A 25,685-nucleotide genomic window follows, 5' to 3' on the forward strand; every position below is an offset into this window, starting at 1 on the left:
TTTTATATTTGCATTTGAATTGCTCCGTTAATTCCTGGGTATGTTACACCGATGCAGAAAATACGAGGCCAATGTTTTTATCTAGCAAATATAAAAAATGTGAAATTGGTGAACATTTTATATTGTAAATATTTATAACATTTGCAGCAACAGATGTGATCAATTATTGTTACTAAATTTAAAATTTGCGGAGTTCCTCGTTTGGGCAATCAGTCAAAAGCAAATAGGAATCAAATTACAGTAGTCAGATGTCAAGTAAAAAAAAAAACAAAACAAATGTGTGTTTATCCAAAGCAGGTAATATTCTAAGAAGCTGATGAAAATAAGCCTAGAGTATAGTTGTAAACCCATAATGGCAAATCTTGTTTTTTTCAATCATGTGTCCTGGTTGTATTTGTATATCGTTACTATGCCTCTAATGTGTTCCAACAGTCAAACAGGGTAGAAAATAATATGCGTTTAAACCAATGTGAAAACAATCACATTCACAATACACAAACAGTTAGCATAAGACATAGTTAGAAAAATTAGTATACCTCCTAAAAATGCTGCAGGCTGTATTTTGACACCATACAGTGAAATAATGTATTACTTTTCATTACCTCCCTGTTGCCACCATATTATGACTGTAGTCAGAGGGGCTAAAACACATCAATTATCTCTTTAGGATGACTCACGTAGGATGTGTTTAGCCTCCTTAAATAACAGAATTGCTGTCCAGTGGATGTGCACATTTCCAAACCCTAGCCATGGATAGCAGGAGCTAAGTAATTACCTATATGTGACACAATAACATCTTTGTGTGTGCAGCAACTCAGAACAGGCTTTGCTCTGTTCCCCTCTATACGGCTTTGGCTCTCCGGACACACCCTTTCTAAAATACTTCCCTGTACGTTAGTATCTTCATTTAGGCTGCTGCGTCTCACATACTCGCATTTCATTAAAGTCTGTGTCAAAGCTGAGAAAAGCCCCTTAAACCTGCGATGATAAAACCTCCTACAATAGAACAAGCATTTCATCAATCCTTTAAAAATCATGTTTAAAGCCTGTTGAAAATGAAAATACTTTTTTAGACAATGTGCACAAAGTCCTAAGTGAACACCAAGGCTTTGCAGAGGCATCGTTTCAGAGATGACTTCACTGGTAATCACGTGCATAGCTCCATGCATGCACAAAACCCTTGTAGCAAAATGTAACAAAATGTAAGGAATGTGCCCAGAGGCAGAATAACCCAGTTGAGTAGGAAGTGGGAACGCCAGTGTGGAAATGATGTGAAAACAAAGGAGTAGCCCTGTGAAATAGTGTGTGTAAACACTTACATAAAGTCTGATTTCAGCAAAGGAAAGCTCAGCTTCAACAGCGAGCGATGCCTGATCTAATCAGGAAATGTGGACGGCATGACGTAAAGTTGGTCTTGTGTTTGTATGAGGAAAAATTAATTGCTCGTGAAATCTGTCCGCCAACAAGCTGGAATGAGTCTTTAGAGGATTGTGTCTGAGGGAAATTAAAACTGTGTGGAATGTGTGCAAATAAATGAGGTTAGAACTGACAGAATGTGTGTGTCAGACCTTGAGCTGCTGTAGTCTGAGTTTCTCATCCTCCATCTCTCTTCTAACTCGCTCCTCTTCCTCCTGCAGCCGGCGCTTCTCCTGAGAATGAAAAAGGATGAAGACAAATAATAAGGGGAGAAAAAAAAACAATAATTATCAGACTGGGGTTTATTGGGAATCTGTGAGAGACAGCGGAGCAGTGTGATACAAGTTATTTATTTATTAGAAATAAGAAGCATGCTTGACTATAAAAATGGAGTAAAAATACACATCCGTGACAATCATCTTTCAACCAACAATCAAATGGTGCTCTTTTAGGATTAGGTGGATCATAGCTCACAACACTGCTGTATGGAACACTAATCAATTAATATAAACTTACAACTTCAAAAGCAGTTTAATACCTTAGTTTATTCCTTCTTTCCTTGTGTATACAAATACATAGATTGATATAGATAAGCAATGGAGGTAAAAATCCTTGAAAATTCGAGTGAGAGAAGGAGATAAACACAAAGTGTGTGTGTGTGTGTGTGTGTGTGTGTGTGTGTGAACTCACAGCAATGGCCTCCACTCTCTGTTTGTACTTCTCCGCCTCATCCATCCTGCCACCTGTAACACAACACGACACGATACCATGAGACTTTCTCCTATTCCCAGTGTTTGCCACACACCTGAGAATTTATTGGACTTTATTGGATCCTTTTTTATTGAACTGTAAATGTAATGACTGTAAAATTGACTCTTTTTTGTGAAACATGTATTACACAAGGCAGGGTTGTTGTTACATTTTCATTTTCAAAAGCAAAATCTTAAGGTGGGCTGAACATTTTCGAAAATTATTGAGCTTATTTTGAACAATGCGATACTATAAAATAAAAAGTATTGATTTGTTTTTGCATAAATATAGTGAAAACTGCATAACGCACAACAAATCTTGAATATAGGTGATCTTGTGTTTAATTTGTTTTCCAGAATTTGAGCTGGACGTCGAGCTGGGCCACTCCTGGACTAATGCTGAACCGCCCAAATTTCTCACGCAAAGGATGTCTGCCCAGCATCCTGTGAAGCCTTTGTTTTGCTATAACACGACCCCAGGGATCTCCAAGAAGATAAACAGAGATGATATTTGTTTTCCCTGCAGCTGACACTGAGTGGGACAATATTGGAGGTCTCTAAAATTCAAAAGCACTTGGGAGAGCATAGAGAAGACGCAAGCGTAGTAACAGGCTCAGGGTAACTCAGAGTTCCAGTCATCACGAAAAACCATAAACCATTGTAAAGGTTTTTTTCTTTTTTTTTTTTAAATGTGATCATAGTAACTGATTAAAAGTTGGACTTAGTTCAATGACTGCACCCCAGTCCTTGAAATGTGTGAAGTGTTTTGTCCTGTAAGCAATCACAGCTGCCCAGTCTTCATGTTGGAGTAATTACTCCTATTTGACAAACACCATGCTGTCTAAACTCCTGCAGTGGATTGCCATCATTGCAAAAAAAAAAAACCCAAAACAAAACAAAACAAAACAATGCTTACTGGTCCAAACTGTGAGAGAACAAACTGCAGATGTAGGGTAAAAACACCATCAATAACAAAGTCATGTCTTAAGAGACCGGCAGGATGAGTGCAGCGTAAAAGCTGTTGCTAGGTTTCAAACTGAAATAGAAACAATGTTCACATTTCAAATCAATGAAATGCTACAAACTGATTTGACACGTCAATCTTTGCAAGCAATACTAATAAAAAAAAAAAGGTGTGTGTGTTAGGATTTCATCTTGACAACCATACTTGACAAATGGGGTGTCATTTCGTGCCCCCTCCCCACAGAAAGCAGCTTAGAAAAGATTGTGCTATTGACGCTCCTCTGAGATGAATGATGTTTTACAGCCTGAGGGGTTGTAACTTATTCTACTGGGAAACGTCATCTTACCCACACCATATGGAATCTTATTGGTAGCCTCCAGGTGAGGAAGGGGGGGTCATAGGATAAAGATGCTGTACACAATTATATTATAAAGCAATTTGAATAGAGAAAGCTCCCTGCAAATATTATATATATATATATATATCTTAAATAAGGGATAAAAAATATTCAACAGAAAACCACCTTTTACTACACTGTAAGTCTAAGGGTGTCAAAAAGAGGATGATGGTGTGCACACAGTAAGCAGAGAGTGATTGTAGGACAAAAGTGAGTAAACTCAAACTTAGCCACAGAGGTCGATGAAGGCCAAAGTGTATTTTGGCAGGGTTTTGAAATGACTGCAGGTATGGTCACGGCTTACAATAAATACCTCAGGATGAAGCAGAGTCTTGTGTCTCATCAGGGATCCAGGAGAGTGCCCAGAATAACAGCAAGAGGAAAGCAAGTCAACACAAACTGAAGCTTTGATGAGGAGCTTCTCTCAGACACGTCTTGCCTTCAGTAATTAGACGTCAATACAGACAAAAACAGAAGAGGAATGATGACAAAGTCAAAAAGTTAAATGATGAGAAAAGTAAAAGTTAGTGGAAAAATGTCAGACAAACAAAAAAACACTTTTCTGGAAAGATTAAAAAAAAACAAGAAGTGGTGTCAAAAAGGAGCAAAGCGTGTCTACAGAGGGAAAAGAATGTTCTTTTACTCATCATTACCGCTGCCAAAGAGGTAATATTTTCACCTGCGATTGTTTTGTTTGTCTGTTAGAAGGATTACATGTTTGTGGACATGTTTTCAAGCATGTCTAAGCATATCCTGGAAGCAGGACTTGGAGCAGGCCGGCCCTTCACAAATCCACCATGATTACATCCAGGACCCAGTCGATGGCGCTGAAGGAGAAGACCTACCATGTCGCCAATGGACCTTCTGAAACGCCCATCAACTGGTGTTGGCTGCTTCAAGTCAACTACGAAGAATTGGGGCCTGACAGACAGACCGTCTATCCTCTGTAGACCTCCATCAGAGGCAGGTCTTTTTTAAAAGTGGAGAGGAGGGCATGGCTACACAATACAGAGCTGAACATTTCATGATAATGATGAAGATGAAGATGAAGATCTTCATGTTATTTGACTCAGTTATGTTGAGTTAGTTGCTTAATTACCTCACCTGGATCTGATCTGGATTGCACATTTCATGGCCATTTTTCAAAAAAATTAAGGTGCCCATACATTTGGACCTACTTATTATTAATGGGGATAGAAAGTTCTTCCAAGCCTTATAAGTGTGAATGTACATGGTGCCATGATCAGGATCGCTGATGCAGGTAAGATATTTTTGCTTGAACTTAAATAATCAAATGTACGGTGGGGTTATTGTGGTTGTGGGGTTCTTCATTTTGCGTGGTGTTGTGAGCTTGTACGGCCACTGTGCAAATGTCATCTGCAGAACAAACCAATCAAATCAATCACGTTTTAAAGTAGACAACTGTGGTTGTATTTTTTTTTTCATGAAATGATTATGAGAAAGTGGTTTTTATAAAGAACTGTTGTATTCTCAGTCCTTTGAGTATACTGTAACTTAGTTCACTTTTAAATGTTTATAGAGCATCAACATTGTAATTGTGTTTCATTGTGCTGAATGTGTTGCTGTCGGGGCCGTGTCAAAAAATGAATTTTTGTCACTGCTTCAGGACAGACAATAAAGTCTATCTATCTACTGTATCTATTCAATCGCTTTTTTTCACGCTTGGTTTAAATCTAAGCTTTAATTTGGGGAAAATCACCAACTATGATACCAGAGCTTAAAAGGACATATTTGTAGTTCAATCAATCAATCAATCAATGAATGTTTATTTATAAAAAGTGCATTTCATACATAGAGATGCAGCTCAAAAGACCTCCGCCAAGCAGCTCAAGCTCAGCTAACACGCTCCGGTCAGGGTAACATGGTAAACTCAGGATTACCATGACTACCTGTCAACATTGTGCTGCGTCACCATGTCAACATTGACTCTGACCGTGGCTCAGGTGGTAGAGGGGACGTCTTCTGACCTGTCTATGTGTCGAAGTGTGCTTGGGCAAGACACTGAACCCTAAGTTGCTCCCAATGGTCAACTGGCACCTTGCATGGCAGCTCTGTCCCATTGGTGTGTAAATGTGAGTGCGAATGGGTGAATGAGCTGATATGTAAAGCGCTTTGGGACTACTTTAGTGTAGGGATAAAGTGCTATATAAATCAAGTCAATTCAGTATTTACCATATTTTCTTTTGGTAGCCATCACCACCATTTAATCACCTGTCCCACCCCCAAGTTAAAATAAGGACAATGGCACATGGCTGGGTACAAAGAAACTAGGTAAGGAGTCATTACACTGAGCCGTCTGCACCAGGAGCAGGACATAGACCATGGGCACAGGGTGCTGAGACAGAGTCTCCAGTCCAACAAAACAGCAAAAGCTATTCACTAACACTGAGGACCATGAGACAGCACACCTCTGCATCCACGACCCATCACAGCCCCCAGTGCAGAGGGCTCCACCAACATTGTTTAAACCTAAAGAGAGATTTAGGCCTGGGATCACTTTGGATTTATTCTTTTTCAAAGTTATTTTCTAACTGGACAAAATCTAATTGGACCTAGCTTAGCTTAGTTCAAGCTTGATTGCTAAGGTATCCTTTATATTTGTTTTTGGTTCATCAACAAACTCTTTTTAACAGTAAAATAGTCTTATTTTATATTTTTGTTTCAAAGAAAAACTTAACATCTGCAATAATTGTAACAATTAGAAAAACAAATAATCATCACCTCTCCATTTAAGTAATGGAATTCATTGTGCCTCGTGCAAATTATAAAACCCATTATAAGCTTTGATAAAAGAACGTTTCCATCAATCGAATTTATTTTACACCTTGACTGTGAATTTTCACACTCCCACGCTCATTTTGTAATATTCAAAAATCTGACTAAAGCATGCAGCATAGCCCTGCCTCTGTTCAAGCTCATCAAATCCAAGACATCTCAGAGGCAGAAGGCCGTCTGGAGGGCCAAATGGACAAAATAGATGTGAACATGTTCTGACTACTGCAGAGTTTAGTACTAGTAACACACCAGTCACTACAACAGTTTGGTTTCCTAGAGATGCAAATGTGGCCAAAGAAGCTCAGAATAACATGCGGGGGCCTCTGAACACGAGTACACAAAGACCAAAGACACAAAGACTTGCACTCGTGTGCACAGTCCCTGATCAGTGGAGCATTTGAAATCGACCACATTACGGTACTGTAGCACTACAACCCAAAAACTGATCAGTTGTTGTTTTTCAATCCTACCTAAAGGTAGGAAATCTACCACTATATTCCATTTAAATATACAAAATGTAAAGCATTGTTGACATTTAGGCATGCATCTTGTTAGTTTATCCTTCAGCAGTGTAGTAAAGCCATATGGCTGCTTCATCCCTACTTGATCATAAAGATCTTACCCATCATGGAAAGGTAAAATTAAGAACATATACAGTACATATATAGTTTTAGACTTGTTGATTTGTAGAATAAGACGATTACTATTATCAGCAATCTGAACCCTTAAAACAACGACAGCTTTGAGACAATAAAAAAAGCAGCAAACTTTAATTTTATAGGCAAAAATCTACACGTGTTTGGAAAACATGTTTCAGAAAAACTAAATATTTAGCCACATGTTGCACAGACAGGACTGCACACTATATATGTATGTGTCTATTGCTTTGTGCAAAAATAGTTACTATAAAATTTATATTTAAAACCCATGATATGTTAATTTTGTGGTTCTTTTCTAATATCTTATTGTAGTTATTTAGAGGTAAGCAAAGGAAAAACATCATTGCACAGAATGCTCATTTTCTTTTATGAACACTTTAAATTGACTTTGAATGGTTTCCATTTCTCTTCACAAATATCCTTTGTACTGCTGTGCAAAACAATGCAATGTGTATATGCCTTCAGTTTGCGTGTATGTTTGTATAACAAAGTATATTTACCTAGTGAGGTGTCCTTAAATGCACATGCTGCACGCACGTTTGGTGACACAAGCTCAGTGGGAACAGATGGAAGGGCGACGGGGTGTCGGGACTTAAAACTTTCAGACTCAACGAGTATCACACTTCAAAGTCTGTGGCTTTCCCTAGGCACCACAACTGGATGTAAGAATACAAATATAAAGAGGAAGAATACTACTACTACTCCAAAAAAAACAAAAAAAAAACAAATTTTAAAAACCTAAAACCCAAAAATAAGTTTTCTACACCTCTTTGTGGAGAGGTAATTGAAATATTGTGGAGGTAAAGAATTGCCTTCATTATTTTCATTGTAAGCAAACACCACACAGTGCATTAGCATTTTTATTTACAAGACTTAAACAGAAGGGCAGGCCTCAAAAGACAGCGGGAGAAATAATCAGCACAATCAGTCGTGGCTGATAGGCAACAATTATACTTCCTGTTGGTTTGTGTTTGCTAGCTTTAAATATATAATTTTAGAAATCAACTCTCCATGCTGGTTGGGAGTGGTTCGTTCAGCCAGCGTGTATAGTTGCTTTTCGAAAATTTTGCCTGCGATATCATCGTGCTGATAAAATAAACAGTTACCAGTGCGATGGGGTAGGTGTTAAAACTTCTGCATTACAGCAAGTTTTAGGCACTTGGATGACTCGGGAGTGTTAATGATCTTCTTAAGCATGCATGAGTTTTCTCTGGGTACTCCAGTTTCATCCCACAGTCCAAAAAGATGATTGTCAGGATAACTGACACTAATTTAATTGTTGTACAAGTCTTGCTTTGTGTCCCGCCAAAAATCAACCGTTTAGGAATAGGAACTATACATTGCTTACGCCAGAAGAATCCGTGTACGCTTCGTTCTTTGGTTATTCCACTTTAAAACCAAGTCAAAATAACAAATAAACAGTGTGGTTAGTTTGTTTTACTGACTTAAAACCAAAACAGAAAAATCAAAAACCAGACAAGCAGCGTTTTTCTGTTTTAAATTTAAATCTTCTGTTTGTGTGATATTTAGATATTCATGGGGAAATTATGGACGAGAGCTTCATGTTTTAAGCTCACCACACAGAGGGGACCCAGAAATAGGGTGGGTACTTTTACTCCCGGACGAAAAAAAGAGCAACGCACAAAGCCTCACAACTGATGAACTGGTGAATTGAAATGTTATTAATACAAAATGCAAAAGAAATATTTTTTACTGCCCTCAAAAAAGCTGCATTTGTTTTTACAAAAGTGTCAAATCGTAGAAGTTCCAACATCTATTGTTCCTCACACCAGCCTCACAGTTGATAGTCAGTCACCTGTTTATATGGACACTATTTGGACCGTGACACTGTTTGGTAAAGTTGGCACGATATTCACAGATTCAGACTTCCAGCATCAATAACTCATTAACTAAATGTCATCGACACACAAATGACGCCTCTTTGCCATCAGTGTGAGGTGGAAAACAAGCTGCAAGATCATTTAATCAAACTCATCAGAGTAAATGTCCACCCCCGTCTGTGGGTGCCCTCTGGGTGGTGAACTTAAAACATCAAGCTCTCGTCCATAGTTTTCCCATGAATATCCAAATATCACACAAACAGAAAAACAAAACATAAAAACACTGCTTGTCTGGTTTTTTATTTTTCTGTTTTGGTTTTAAGTCACTAAAGCAAAATAACCACACTGTTTATTTGTGATTTTGATTTGGTTTTAAGACAGAATACCCAAAGAACAAAGGGTACACGGATTCAAAGAATAGAATTTTGCAATTTCATTTAGCAGACCCTTTTATCCAAAGTGACGTACAATCGAGCAATTAGGGTTAAGGGACTTGCTCAACATCCCACAGTGCTGGACCAGGTTGGATTCAAACCAGTCACCCTCTGGTTACAAGCCCACTTCCTCAACCGTTACACCACTACTGCCCTTACTTTACCTCACTCGGAATACCTCACTATAAAAAGAGAATATGTTTGATAGACATGTTCGACAACCTTGGGGTCATTGACTCTGAGTTCACAGCTGCAGTGCAGCACAAAAAATTACTTTCAGTCATGAGACTCCAACAAACAGTGACTGAGTGGTAAATGGTTGACAGTAGGTCACTCTCTTCACTCTGTGGTGGGATAAGTCCAAAATAATGCACTTTAGGATGAACCGTGTCTCCTAAATTGAAGACTTAAAACACAAACTAGCGAATAAAAGTGTTAGAATTTTGCAATGACTCATGAGCAACTAGAATGTATAGAGCTCATAAAAGGTTTCCTATGTCTACATTGCACTACAAATGTCATTATTTATATGCCATGAGCTATCTTTGAGCGATGCACTAGACACGACTCTTACAACCCAGTCTTAAACGAGCCTCACGTGTGAAAGGGGCCCGAGAAATAGGTGGTGAAAAACTTTTAGTGAGACACAGTTAGTTGGCTGCTGGTAGAGATTAGAATGGATGAACTATCTTTTACCCTTTTATGAAACCGATAAGTGATGTTTCACTTCTGCATTGAAGTGCTGTTTGCTGGAGGCTTGTTTACGGTAGTACATCTTCCATATGCCTCATTATGCTGTTTCTGCTATAGCTGCCTTTGGGCAAAGACATGTAACATACAAACAGATGAGATTTAAAAAGCAGAGAAATAAAATACATTAAAATTGCATTTCTTTAACCTCCAATAAATGACTTGATGTGTACGACCTACATTAAAGCAGGGACAAAGCCCTTCAAGGCATAATTAAACACACTGTATCACCTTTGTTTGGAAAAGAGATGAACAAAAATATCTTTGCTCAGATGATCAGCAAATAACACACAATCGTTTCAACCCTGATCTCTGAACTGGGATATCCCATTGTTGTTGTCACTGACCAATTCTGACTGAAAAAATCCAACATCCTGTGGGACAAATTCCCAGAGAGGACTTTAATTGTTAAAAGGCAATTTCAGTGGCAATAACTGTAGATTAGGTCAGAGGCAACAGGCAGAGAATTGTTTGAAAGTGCTTTTTCATCAGGTATTGATTTCCAGTTGCTTTACAGACTCGGCTGCAGAAATTGCTTTATTGAAGATAGATATCTTTCTTTCCGGGATGGAAGTAGCACAGTGGGTGTGTGTTTATGTGTGTAATATATGTGTGAATGTGGACTGTACGAGTGTGGGTGGTATGGATGGAATTTGAGTAGCTTGGATGGCGTTGCTGCAACAACACGCAGCCAAGTTCCTGTGATTGACAGTCTGTGTCAGGGGAATGAAAACACTGCATACCACGGATGTGCTGCTCTGTGTGTGTGTGCGCAAAAGATAAATAAAAGGTTAATCTGCGACATGTGTGCGCTTCCCAGGGAGTTAACGTTGTAGTAGACTTTGAAGCATGTTAAGGTTTTTTTTCTCTCAAATCATTAGCATCTGCAACACAACTCTGCACTTCACAAGCGCAAGGTTTTGACCACATCCCAACATCCAAGGCAACAGAGGCATGCACACTCATACAAAGAGGAAAGCAAATGACCTATCAGGCTGAAATGAAAGAAAATGGCAAATGATCCGAAAAGGCACCCAGGCAGCTTGAAGGTAGTTACATGAAATCTTTAAACATACCACAGTTGCTGCTTGCACTAACATTAGTTCAATGCAGTCTGAATGAATTCCATTACAGTATGCATATACTCACACATGTGGGCAAATTGAAACAAGCGCAAAAAAAAAAAACATATTCCCAGTTTCTTGGTTTGATTTATCTGGGTTTTTTTTTGGGGGGGGGGGAAACAGTCTGATTTTTTTTTCATGCTCCATTGCTAGGGCCCTATAAAATCTGTTTTTTTTTTTCCAAATTCCGTTTAGTTTTTTTCCCAAATTCCGTGTTTTCCACTTTAATTTTTTTAATTCAATTTCAATTTTAAGAAATATTTATCATTTTTGACAGAAAATATTAGTTTTTAACTCCTGTGAGGAAACACAATAAATACTAAGAAATAAAAAAAAAACCTCATAATTAAACAAAAATGTATGTAAAAAATAAAACAAGATACATTTTAAAAGTAGATATAAGTTGTAGTGACATGGGTCGTTCTGACTGATCCTTTTTAATTATTTATATGTCATAAATATGTATGAGAACTGCATTAATGTCACCTGATTTCCTCTCAGTGATCAATGGTTTACTGAATCTGATCAGGTTTATTGATTAAATTTTGATCAACTTAGTTTATATTAATAATAATAATAATTAATTTAAATTATCCTATCTTCTGTAGCTCGTGTCCCCATAAAAAAAACGTTCTTTGCCTCACGGTGACGGCGTTTCATGCCAATTCTGTCCATTTCTGCGTTTAACCGTTTTCATTGGTCGATTCCGTGATTCCGTCCGCGATTCCGTTACCGCAGATTTTATAGGGCCATACATAGCTGAATTATTACCAAGGATGTTGGCGTGTATGTTACATGTTAACAATGTACCATATACAACCCTAACCAAATATCTGTTGAACAACACCCTTACTACCACACTTGACCAACTCAGAGAAGGGGAGATGGCAGACACAGAAACAGGCTTAAAACAAAATGAGGTACTTAACTACTGAGATTATTCCACTGTTTTCATTGAAGGAGGGGTCAATAAGGATCTATACTTGGACCTAGTAACCCCTGGAAACACGGGGGCGTAAAAACATGAAGAATAACTAATGTGATGTGATAGAAATTGACATTTGCTTGGTACGTTCTTAATTTCTTTCCTTCACGTTTCATCTTCATCAAAACAAACATGCAGCCGAGACAAACAAAATCTTTAAAACCAAATTTCTGTATATACTCAAATGTAACACAGTTTTTCTGGCAGCATTATGTCTTTATCTTTAGCCACGTACACAGATGGGTGAAATAGTTTTACATAAATATATATATATATATATATATATATATACAGTATATTGCGTGGCATCTAATTTAACCCTTGTCTCTGTTAAAAACACCATCTGCTGCAGTTTTTTAAAAAAAACACTTTAGATAAGATGAACAGTTTCACACCTACTACACTGAGCAACAAATCTCACACAGACACAGGGAGAGCACTATCCTTTTTAAAGACCTTGTCACAAAGTCATAAAACCAGCCAAGGGACTAAAGAGATTGGCAAAGTCACCCGCAACACACATGTACATCTGAGGATGAAAACAAAGGCAGCATATACAGAGACTCTCTGAGGGTAATGCAGGATTATCTGAACTGTCCAAATGTAGAAAAATCGGGATGACCAGCGGCTGCAGCTATCAAAACACAAGGTTTAAGGTCAGTTCTTGTGTTCAGTCAAATCAACCTTCATTGTCAAAAAATTTATAAATGACAAGAGAAGACTGAATGGATGAAAAATAGTTTGTTTTTCTTTTTAAATCAACATCTTAATTTACCATACTAACTAGAAAGAACAAGAAAGAAACGAACAAAGATACATACGTGATTAAAAGAAAAAGTGAAGTAAACATATAGACCAAATATGAAATAAGGATTAAAGTCCAACTAGCATGATAAACTGTGTACGTTATTGCCCATATGTGACCTGTATCCGATCTGTTAAAGACAGTATGAACTACACAATTTTGATTTAAATGAACTCTGGATCATTGAAGCCGCTGACATCCCTTTCCCACCACTGTTGACTCTGCATCCAAACAGTCCTTTGTACAGGTGTAGCAGCCAACACAGCAAATGGCTAGAGCGATAAACCTGGCTCTCTTCATTTTCACTCTTCTTAAAGTTGTGAAGTGCTGACTTCTATTGGAAAAAAAAAACTTCCTCAGAACGACACACAGTCCTACACTGGACGCCTCCATATTTACTTCTGTAAACACCATAGCATGTGGGGTCATGGGTCACCTTAGGACCTCTTCTGCGCATGTGCCTCACTTCAGCGTCGCATTCCGTTCATACTCCAAACTGATTCAAAATGTAATCTGAACGACCACACACAAAAAAAATCTGAGTTTTTGAAAAAAAAAATCTGAATCGTGCATTAGGACTTGCAGTGTGAACGTGATGACAATGTACTGCGGTGTAGTTAGCTCAAGATGTAAAGAAAATTAACAGTATTTAAATCAGCTGTACAGCGGAGTGGTCCGTAAGAAGTCCGGTGCTGTTATTGCTCTATAACAGCACTCTCAGATGTCTGTCGTCCAATCAAATTACTTGGTCGGAACTACAGTAACTGTTGTATAATAGAAAATAGAATACCCAATGCCAAATTGTCGGTGCAACCCCAGACAAAATCCAACTCTTTTGCTGTATATTTTAGTCGACTATATCTGTAACTGATTTAGTCAACTTAAATCTTGATGTCATTTAGTTAACTAAAACTAAAATATAAATAATAAATAATAAACACAGAAAAACATAACTTTATTTAGGAAAATTAATCAGACTGCAATAATCATTATATATTAATGTAGAAGTAAAAGTTAAAAGTTTTAGTTTTTAAATGAATGGATTACTTTAGCGATGTAATGCAAATTTAGCACCGATTTAAAATCCTTATGGTTTTACAAACATGACGTGAGCTGTCTTAAAGTTCAGTAGACAATGGTGGCATAGCGCCAAAAATACTAGCAAGAAAACATTACAGAGAAAGTTGGTTTACCGCCAAGCATTCAGATTACATAAATCCCCAGTAGGAGACACTGGGGTTATCTGCTGTTGTCTTTTACACATTTCAGACATTTAATCATAGTGCTTTGAGAGCATTAGGTACCGGGAGAAGTCCTTTTATCTACAACTTGATCTCCTAAATCACGGTGCACGGACAGGTAAGACATGTATTACCGAGTGTGATAAGGGTAGAAAAAGCAGGTCTCTCACCCTGAGGTGGAATGTACAGTGTGGAGCTCTGCAGAGGCAGGCAGATTATAGGCTACTGGATAATAAGAACATCTGACACTGAGGGACATTTTTCTAAAAAGCCACCAACTAACCACCTGTTTTGGGGTGCTGGTTGTAGGTAAAGTTAATGTGTGTTTTTTTTAAAGAAATATACATCACCCCAATGATAATTATCTAACATTTATATTTTGAATCTGTAGTTTATATCTAATCATTTATTTTCCTCAAGCGGTTTGAAAATTTGCTAATTTAATAAAAAAAAAATGAGAAACTAGACTATTTAAAACAGATAAAGTAAAGAAACATGTACAGCAAAGACTGGTGAAAAAAAACCTGCAAGTAGCCAGATGTTAAAACACCCAAATGAAAACAGATTTGGGGATCAACGGGAATTTGAGACACCTGCTCTGACAAGCCTTGACAAGACACTCGAGGCTTTAACACAACATAAACGTGACTACCTGCACACACTGTTGACATTAACACGCTACACAATATGCCTCTTTCACATTGTTCGGATCGTGCTTGAAGAAGCATGCACAGACGCTCCCAAAAACTCAGTGTAACTTCATCTCCCTGCATAAAAATAACTTATTCATGAAGCTTTTTTACACTTTGAAAATGAATGTTCGTGTCAATTATAAACAGATGTGTGACTTTTGAAGCAAAGTTCAGTTCTTCAACATTACAATTTAATGGCGAAGCAGCTTATCTAAACATAACATGGCCTTAATTCCTCTGTCAACTGACACACGCTGTCAGCTAGAATCATTACAAAAGAATCTAGCTCCAGGTTAACCATTTATGCCACTGTGTGTTAAATCGCTCATCACCCTGTGCATTAGGGCGAGTGACAATTGACAGGTGCTATTCTATTAAAGTAATGCTTCATCTTTCACAAGACTTTCACTGGAATCTCGATCAATTAGTGAAATTAAAATGTGCCAATTTCTAACAGTGCAAATGTTTTATGGTTTCCAGCTTCCGTGGATGTCTTCACTAAGTTTGTCTTACACAAACGTATTGGTAAAGGTCGTTTTTGAACTGTAAGATGTTGTGTGAAAGACATGTTCTAACTTGCTACAGTGATATGTCAGGATTCATGACGTGATAACAAATTCAACAGAGTTTTGTCAAAGTATAACTCTTACTATTAATGGGTCGATATTGATAATCAGGCTAGGCAAAAGTTTGTAATGAGTTAGAATTAGCAACAGGGCCCAACCAAAAACAAAGCAATGAACACTGTGTGTATGTGTGTGTCAAACAGGTTTAGAGAGAAATGACAAAATCATGTAATCCTATCTTTGCTCATCTCTGCTACTGTGAATGAAGTCAAAAACATGTCAGTCTCTGTGCTGTAGGGTCTTAACTTTTACAAAGAAAATTTCACTTTACTCCACTGAGAAAACTACATAAAGAGAAACATGCAAACAATCCAGAATCTTCAAAGGCAGGTAGATTTTTAATCTTGCTGGAAGGTTGAACAACTGAAAAAGTGTTTTCTTAAATACTCACTACCTTCATCAAAACTTAATCCTTTTGTACATGATTAATATACATTGTTAGTGGTGACAGAAATGTGCATGTCTGTCTGGCACCCAGACAAAGTAAACGCAACTAAGTCAACCAATCTTGCTAAAAGCCTGCACACAAGACATTAACACAAATAAGAGAAATACCACACAGACACAACAAAAAAAGGGGGGGGCTCAACTGTTGCAACTGTAGCTGCAACAACATAAAAACTAAATGTGTGCCGTCATTTACAGTTTGGTTGTAACTATAACTGTGTCAGTCCAAACATGCCTGCCATACCATAGCACTGCATTGGAACACAGCATGAGGTTAAATACACCTTAAACAGAGTGTTCATCACATGGCTAGAGTCAAAATAAATGACAAAGCATTCATCTTTGTGTGAAACAACACAAATCAGTTCAAGATACATGTGATTGAATGTGTTGCACATGAGGTCATGATTTTCTTTGTGTTTTGTAAGTTTGACCCCTTTTGAGAAAAAAAAAATATTTGGAAATTTAAAGTCATCACTTGTCAGTAGCGATGCACCGAAATGATAATTTGTGGCCGAAGCCAAATAAAATATAAACGCTTGGCCAAATACCGAATGATATTGAACACCGAATATCAAATGCAGTTGTTAGGTTTTTCACTATTTTTTTTAAATAGTGCATAAATAGCCTAGAACACATTTTAGACATGTTTTTTAAAGAAAGTAAATGTTTATTCAATATTCTGACATTTTTCAAATATTCCAGTAGCCTTTGCTTTTCAAAAAAAGCACAACAAAGTTTTTCATTTATATTAGCCCTTCATATAGAATAAAACATGCATTCCAAAAAAAAAAATGAAGTGCATGAAAGGGGAGGTATGATGAAAAAAATCACTTTATAATGGTTTTGCTACAGTGATATACATCACTTTAGCCTCATTCAGAGGGCCAAAGTTGTAAATGTTCTGTTTCCTCCCTCCCTTGTTATTCGGGACAGTTGGATATAGAATATATTATGCTTTATTGCCATGTATGTAAATGCAAACTGTACGACTGGACGCCCAAACTGCACTACTTTTTCTGCTGCCGATCGCGTTGGGAGTCACTGCTTGGAGCCATGGCCATTGTTCACACACATCAGTTGTTAGCAAATGCTAATGCTACACCAGCCTATTTAGCGAGACCCGACGTCGCTTGTAAACTGAGGAGGAAACGATGGGGATGTTTACGGAATTGTGGCTCACAGCGCTAACAACGGACTCGGTTGTGGAATTGGACAGCTTCCAACTTTTACTCGGTGATGAAGAGCGGTAAGCGGAGAGGAGACAGTTTGGCTGTGTTTATGTGCGGAAAGGAGGAGCTCTTGCTGTTGCTGCTGCTGTGCTCCTGCAGCAACGCGCTCACACTTGTCCTCACTGCACGCTGTTTTAATTGCGTCAAACGCTACTATTCGGTGCATCCCTACTTGTTAGTCATTAGCTGTGCTTCCATTACAGATTTTTGCAAAATAAAAGCGATATTTCTAAATGTCGACAAAGTATAATTGCGCTTTGAACACGTTTCCATTGAACGTTGTTTTGAGTAGGGGTCTCGCAGCTCCCGTGAAATCTCATCCCGCGAGACTTTGCTGGAGGAAAATGGATGCTCCAAACCTCCTTATAACTATTCGTATTCCTTTGTTGTTTCACGTCTAATGCAGCAGTAATATTTTTTAAGTATAACGCTAAAAAAATTTCTAGGTCTGCTCTACTACCGCGCCATGTTTTCTCTGAGATAAGTGGTCATGTGATCAGGTATCTCACGACATGTGATCAGGTATGTCACGTCATATGACGTGTATTTGCAGAAAAAGTGTTTCCATAGCATTTTTGCAACACATTTCAATATCGAAACGTCTGAAATTCCTCCTCATGAAAGTGTAAAAACTCTTAGCAATACTTGAGTGTTTTTTCAAAATTCAGATGTTTCCATTTCCAGTTTTTATAGTGCCATTTAGATTTTGCACATTTCTAAGGGTAATGGAAACAGTTATGATCTGGAAAACCAGCACAAATGCACACTTTTCAAAATTCTTAAATTAACCTAATGCAACATGAATAATTTGCCTCCTGCATTGGGATTTTGGTAGTTAGGTCAGATTCATAATGCTACATAAAAAGAGCAGAATCATCCGTTACTGAAAGGATAAATGTGGCCCCTAATAACTCTTGGGTGGGTGGCTGGTATAAATCACCTAATGGCTTGACTATCTCATGTGGCAGATTTACAATTATTCCTTCCAATCTAAAGGTGCAATTACAGCCTTCTCATGCGAGTGAAGCCCTCCTGCAGTCATCTCATACCATTGCCAAAAAAGATATTTTGGCCATTACTAATGCTCTGTATTAAAAACATACATCTCCATAAACAATGGTTATCATGTGTGTTCTGCTCTATTAGTGTTATCACAGTGAGTAAGGGTTTTTGTCTTTATGGGTCTTTGTTGGAATTTTTGGACATTCATCATGTTTCTGTGACTGATTCTTTAAAAGGTCTTCAATTTCTTTTTTGGTAGAAAGTCACTGCATCTTAGAAACTCACAACAAAATTTCCCTCTATTATCTCCTAGCTACAACTCAGGTTTTAGGCAATCAAAGATCCTCGGACCAAAAGCCCTTCAACAATGCGTCTCTGAAATGGAAGAACTGGCTGCTCCATTACCGCTAAATGTACGTCTGCCCTCGGCAGGTGCCATTGTGATCAGATCAAAACCCATTCCATGTTTCAGTGGCTTTTTCTCATCTAGCTTTCAAGTGCAAGAAGTACTGACTATAGCCAGAACAAATGCACAGTGGCAACAGCATCAAGAGAGGGGGAAAATTAGTCCCATTTTCCCACCAATCCACAGTGAAGAGCTTTCTCCTCACTGTGTCACAGCTGTTTCCTTGGCAACTAGCATGAATGGGGGCATTTTTTTTTTTTTTTGCCAAAATGAAGAACATGAGCATCTGAAAGTGAACACATACAATATATACATGTATTTTATTTGCCTTGCTAAATAATCTACATATATAAATGTAAAAAAATGCATTTATTAAGTAAATCCAGTACCCAAGGCTGACAGTGTACGTAATTCTACATTACCCCAGTCTGGACAAGAAATATTAGGTTTTTGTCCATCCAGCTCCTTTTCTCTCTTTTCCTTGTTATCTTTTTTCCCCCCGACAAACCCCTTTGCCTCGTCAGAGGCCTCCTTTCCTTTTCAAAACCACTTGAAGAGATGAACCTCTTGCTGATTGGTGAAGCACAGAACCACACAAGGATAGTTTGGATGGTCTTTTTATCTGCTTTTATCAGATCTCCCTTTACCCTTGCTTCTTCCTTGTTATACATTCGCCTGATTTTTTAAAAATGCATAGACCACCCCATAGATGCCAAGTTTATAGATGCAGACTTCATACATTTGAGTATGAAAATCACCTTTCAAAAAAAGTTTAGACTTTCCAGGTTAAAAACAGCTGTTTGAATCAATTGCCTTTTCTAAAGCCAGACTGAAATGTATACAATCTTTGTGTTGTGTGTGTCACAATAAGCATAGAGAAGAGAAAGAAGAGCCGAGAACTGTCTGAGGACTTCAGAAGCAAAATTTTGGAGAAATAGGAACAATCTCAAGGTTACAAGACCATTGCCAAAGATATTCAAGGTCCGTTGTCCACTGTGCATAATATCATCAAGGAGTTTATAACCCATAGAACTGTGGCTAATCTCCCTGCACGGGGACAAAAGAGAATGCAATGCAGGAAAGTCAGAATCCTCAGTCAGTAATGCTGCGTTCACACTGGACATGGCACAAATTTTTGTGACGCGTGCTCCGCGTGAAAACTTTCTCAAGATTGAAAAATATTTTCCCCATATTCGCTTCATATGCGCGTCTGAAGTGAATATAAAAGCGTCGCCAACCAGACTCCCTTTCTTTTCACCATCAACTATGGAGGACCCCAGTAAAATCGATGCTCTTTACCTTCTGTGGAAGCTGAAGTGCCGTCAAAACGCTTGACGCCGACGTTCCTGGATTCACCAGGTTAACGAGCGACGCATCCAACTCGGTGAGTTTCACTGTTCTCTTCAGGAGCTGCATCAAAACCTTCCTGGTCCGGTCCCGGTAAAAAAACTGGCCGTTTCATAGAGTTCCGGCAACAAACCCGGAAACAACTCAGAAAAGAGATGAATGAATTAAGACGTTTCGGTGAAAAAAAACAAAGAACTCGTGTAAATACGCTGTGAAATGGGACAGAGAGTTTAGCTTCCTAAAGAGCAGCAGGATGGGACACAATTACACGTTCTGTAACATTAGTAACTGACATTTTAGCGTCTCCCACAGCGAAAGTAAGTCAGCATGAAAAATCAGCCAATCACAAGCACCACAAATATACGCTCATTTCAAAAAGTGTTAAAGAATGTATAGTCTGCAACAAATGTGTATAATAAGGCTGTTTTATAATTTAGGAATTAGAGCTGGGCGATATCGAGATTAAAGTATCATGTATCGATTGTTTTCTATTTTGGCGACATAGAAAACTATAATATTTCATATATATATATGTATATATATATATGCAGCTGTGCAGCTGTTTGTTAATAAATGTCCCTGTGTGACATTTTGCATCAGCAAATTCAACCCAGAATTGTCTTTCTGGTCAGACTTTTTTTGATAAAATTATCGAGATTTATATCGTATATCACCATTTTGAGAAAATATATTGAGATATGAGTTTTAGTCCATATCGCCCAGCCCTAGTAGTAATGTTCACAGCATTTCACGGTTAATAAAGGTCGGTCTACCAGATTCTAATCACATAATTGTATTTAGTAAGTGGTTGACAAGTGGGCATTTATGATTTCTTGTACACCTATCTTAAAATATAAGGGACACTGGAGCTTGGTTGGGCGGGTGGGACGGCTCGTTCAAAACTTGACAGGTATGTACTGATTCTATCCTATTGACTTTGTATGTACTCTGGTCGTGCAAACATTTCGTGATGTGTCCGGTATGAACGCAGCATAAGGGTGCAAAAGTGTCAGCTCAGACCCTGTCATCATCTGAATGATTAGCAGCACTACAGCAGAGGAGAACCCTACTGCTGACAACGAGACATAAAAAAGCCAAACAGATCAATTTATTATTATTTGTTTATTTATTGCGCTATTTAGAATTTGCGCAGTTCCAAGGATAATGAAAACACAGCTAATGATGATAGAGCTGCATTTTCTTCTCCAACCAAATGCGTGTGGACTATTAAATGGCTGAAACACTCTAGATTAAAAGAAGACATTGCCTCACTAATAGTAGAATCAAAGCTGCATTATTCTTTCTGTTAAGATAACAAAATATCTCTTACCAAATGAGAGGCAAAGTATTAATGGTTAACAGCGTCTCAGTTCCCAGGAACAGGCATGGGCTTTCTTTTAAATGTGCCTCAGCAGCACAACTCTTCTGTGATCAGTTGCCCTCCTTAACTGCTCTTACTGTTTTACTTGAATGTAAAATGATCATTTATGAGCTAACTCACTTTGGAATGTGACACCCAAGCATGCTTGTTAAAGATAATAACGTTCATGTACAAGTTTTTCCTGTGAGTCTAACGAAGACGGAGCTAACACCCACAGATGTGGCCTGAAGGCCCTCCAACCTGTCAGACGATGACTCTAGTCAGGAGCTCCTGCTGGGGCCTTTGCTTGTAATTCAGCATGTAGAGCTGCATGCTAAGCAGTATTTGTCTGAATGTTGGCAGGTTAGAAAGCTGGCTCTGTTAACTCAGAACAGAGGGGCTAAGTGGTTGTGGATAAGAGGAATTACACAGATGTGTGTTTTGCTCTGGGAAAGCTTCCAAGTTTTCAAAGTATGGCAAGTAAAACAGACTCATTGATTGAATGTAACCTGAAATTTTAAATTAAACAGCATTTTCTTTAGAATATTTTGTCCATCTGCTGAATCTAAAATGTTCCAGCAAATACAGGTACAATAAAACATTATAGACATTTTAAATCCCATTATTTTGACTTGTTTTACCAACAACTTATCATTTGATATGCACACACAACTTTGAGGTCATGTGTTATATCGGGATACACATCATATCGTGGGGCGCTTGCGAGTTGACTATGTTGATGGTTCTGAGTGTGCATTGACAGTGGGGGTTGTTTATGTTTTATAACTAGTGATGCACCGATAGTTCCTGCACTTTTATCACCAAAACAGGATGTTGATGGACCAAGCAATACATCTGAGCACTAGGGGTGCAACAATTCTTTTTAGCAACGATTTGATTCAAATCATGAATCGTTGTTGCCGATTCAATACATGGATGATATTGGTTAATTTAGAACGATTACACCCGAAACAATTCAGTGACTTGAAATCGATTAAGTAACTTTTTTGCCAAAATAATCATGTAACCAGTGTGAAATAAATACCTGAATACTGTACAGTACAGGTGAGCTTTCTTAGATTCCTGATGTTTCTTGTAAGGGAATCATCTATAAATTAATTATGGACATAAACAAACAAAGTCCAAGCAACACTTCAGTTTAAATCAACAGGTTGTTAACTTGTTCTGCTCTCATTTTCAATAAAAATACATATTAGGTTTACACGACTCTTCTACTTGTTTTTCAACATACTAACAATACAATATTGACATCAAACATTAAGTGCAACCAAGATCTGTTCAGGTTATATGAGCAGTATTTTAACTTGATGGTGAGCTTGAGGATTCAGCAGAGCTAATGCTAACGTGCTAACACTACAAGCACTGCTGCAGCAGTGAACACTGTCAGAAGGGCCTGGCGGTCGACGATCGACACAGTGAGTGACTCCTTTCGAATATCTCCGTCTGTGTTAAAGTGTTTGTGAAACATCGATCTAATGGATTCATCGTTACACCCTTACTGAGGGGACTAAAACATCTTCTAAGCAGAGGTTGAGATGGAAGTTACCTCTCAAGTGCCAGCTATGTTTTTGTGTCACATCAATGCCGTTGCTTCCTGCAGCCCTCTGCATCAACGTGGCCCACGCACCTCCAAAGAATCCAAACTACGCATCAGAAGTATAAATTCAGCTTTAGAATCCGTCAGCACACATTTCACAGAAATCTGCTGCACTTTATCGCACCTGTACTTGGTCCTCGTTATAAAGATCATTACTTGAATGCTGACAGTGAGAGACTGTCAGGAACAGCTTTCACTGTGATGAAGCAGAGAAGCTGCTCTTCATCAACAATTCAAATGCACTTTGTGTTTTGATGAGAGAGCATATTTAATTTGACTATCTTTCAGCAGACCAGTCAGTTATAGGCCTGTACAATATTATTTAATGTATACATTATTGAGGTTAAGTTAAACATTGTTTTGTATTTGTAATTGTAAGACTGTGCTAAATAAATATTTTCAGATATTAATTGATTTTTTTTTTTTTTTTTTTAAAGCATTACAATTAATTTATGCAATTTCAATGCTTTAATTTAAGTGAGGTTAGTAGACATTGATCATAGCCTTAAATGCAATGGTACTAATAACTGGCATACACATGTATTTCTGTATTTCTGTTTTCGGCCTTGGTTGTCTTATTTTTGGTGCATTCCGATTCCCTAGTTTTTTTAGATGTATCAATATACCGACATTCTACCTGTACGTAGCGCCCCTCATTGGCCAGTTTAGGTCACGTGATAAGCCGTGTAACTAAGGCGCGACGTACTTGTACTTCTGTTTGCTATTAATACGTAGATTCTTAAACTACGTTTTTCTTCATTTCTGTATTTTTACGACGATTGACAACCAAGGCACGGACATGCTACGTATTTATGAATTGTTGCGATATCCATATGTAGCGCCCCTTATTGGCCAGTATTTCTGTCTGATATTAATACGTAGATTCTTAAACTACGTTCTGCTTCTTCTTTGTAGTTTTATGGCGGTTGGCAACCAAAGCACGGACATGCTACGCATTTATGAATTGTTGTGATATTCATACGTAGCATCCCTCATTGGCCAGTACTTCTGTTTGCTAATAATACGTAGATTCTTAAACTACGTTACGGACTAACTAACCCTAACCATAAACTATGTTACGGACTAACTAACCCTAACTGTAACCTTCTGAAGTGGATTTGAATTTCTTGCCACTGTGAATTTGTACGTGTATTGATTGTTCAGCCATGTTTTGTCTGTACGGTATAGTCATATGACTTCTGGTAAAGTCATCGGCTATGTATGAATAGCTCCAAGGGTTGTCCATACGTCTGCTTACGGCTAGCCACTTTGTTTAATGTTTTACCTTTAACACATGGCTCAATGCATTTGCCAATCCCAACAGTGTCTACTAAGTAATATTATTCTAATTTAGTAATATTTAGCTAAAACTGATTTCTAGGCCTCGAGGAAAAGAGACAAAACCCATACAAACCAGGCCAGACTCACAAAATCACAACTTTAATTATAACCTAACTTTTTGAAGCTGGTCTGCCATGTGAATAAAATAAAATACTATTTCCTAGTTGTAAAGGAGTCTGTCTTAATCAATTATGACTAATATTGACTAATTTCTGAGTTAATACGTCACAGAGGAACTTACAAAGTGTGGGTTATATAACCTGTATAGCTTGTAAAAATAAATAACCAAATATATTTAAGGATAAATGTTTCCACTGATGTGATAAGATAATCCACCGTTTTACGAAGCCATGGACGAGCACACAGTGTGACTATTAGCGATGAATATACACTTGTTTATCCGCTTAGTTTGCAATCCTGAGCAGACAGACAAGTCAATGGTGTTCAACCTCTGTTCCGCCTCTTCGCTCAGAATCTAACAACCAACCTCACACACACTATAAACTCCTTATTAAAATTCAAACAAGTACTCACCAATTACAGCCTTTTCACTTGTTATTCCAATAAACAGCCCTCCCAGCCAACAGTCAAATTAAAAAGCAGGGAAAGAGTTACTCCCAAAAGAAGAAGAAGAAGAAAAATCCCCTCTCCGAGTGTCTTTTCGCAGCTACGGTGAATGCGCCACAACCTCCCCGCAAAGGTCGAACACCTGAGCGGACACTGCACGGAGCCGAGCCCCTCCTCCTCCTCCTCCTCCTCCTCCTCTCCAGGAGAACCGGACACACCGTGTCCCGCAGGCTTGGCGACACGTTGTCAAAATGTGACCGGACACACAAACTTTTGCAGAAGTTTCCTTCAAACACCAACTGGCAGCAGGAGAGGGTGAAAGCAGCCAGTCATAGCGCGGGTCGAGCCCCCTTCAGTGAGAGAGGGAGTGGACTCAGTCGGCCCGGTGGTGGTTACCTGACTCCGGTCATCAGTGTGGGGCCCTGCCCTCCGCTCCACAGCCTCATGTTTCCTGTTGTTGTCTGACTGTCTCAGTGGCTGCCAGCACATAAACAGGGTAACACTGTTTACTACTGCTATAATGACCCGACGACTGACGCCAGCCAGGTTTAAACTATAATCATACACTCTTAAAATTGGATCTTTTGAAAAGCGAGGGTGTTCCAAGGCAGTGTTTCCCAACCTTTCTTGTCTTGTGCACCCCTTGAGACTTTTTGTCGTACCATGAGTACCCCCTCACTCATACGTGTCCATGATTCTCCAAAAGTAGAACATAACACAACTGAATATTCAACGCAAGTCATTTCATTTCATCTTCATAAATTGAACAATTAATATTCAGGCATTATCTTCATATTTGACTCAAATTAAGCATAAAATGATGTTGCCTTCAAGGCAATAAAAATGATCAATATAAGAAATAATATTATAGTAAATGTTTGTATTA

General features: G+C 38.2%; 1 protein-coding gene across 4 annotated transcripts in view; it reads right to left on the reverse strand.

The window, feature by feature from the left end:
* Positions 1-25,329, reverse strand: part of palm3 (paralemmin 3) — a 34,629-nt gene extending 9,300 nt beyond the window's left edge. Inside the window, exons 1-3 of one of the 4 annotated variants that reach the window (XM_028459712.1) lie at positions 25,196-25,329; positions 2,107-2,159; positions 1,569-1,649 (exon numbers count right to left, since the gene is read on the reverse strand). In XM_028459712.1, coding sequence (XP_028315513.1) covers positions 1,569-1,649; positions 2,107-2,151 — 126 coding nt within the window. In that variant the 5' untranslated portion in view covers positions 2,152-2,159; positions 25,196-25,329. The other 3 variants (XM_028459701.1, XM_028459720.1, XM_028459728.1) reach the window with 3 other exon arrangements.
* Positions 25,330-25,685: the final 356 nt, after the last annotated feature.

Source organism: Gouania willdenowi, chromosome 1 (assembly GCF_900634775.1).
Source record: "Gouania willdenowi chromosome 1, fGouWil2.1, whole genome shotgun sequence".
In the NCBI taxonomy this organism is placed as follows: Eukaryota; Metazoa; Chordata; class Actinopteri; order Blenniiformes; family Gobiesocidae; genus Gouania; species Gouania willdenowi.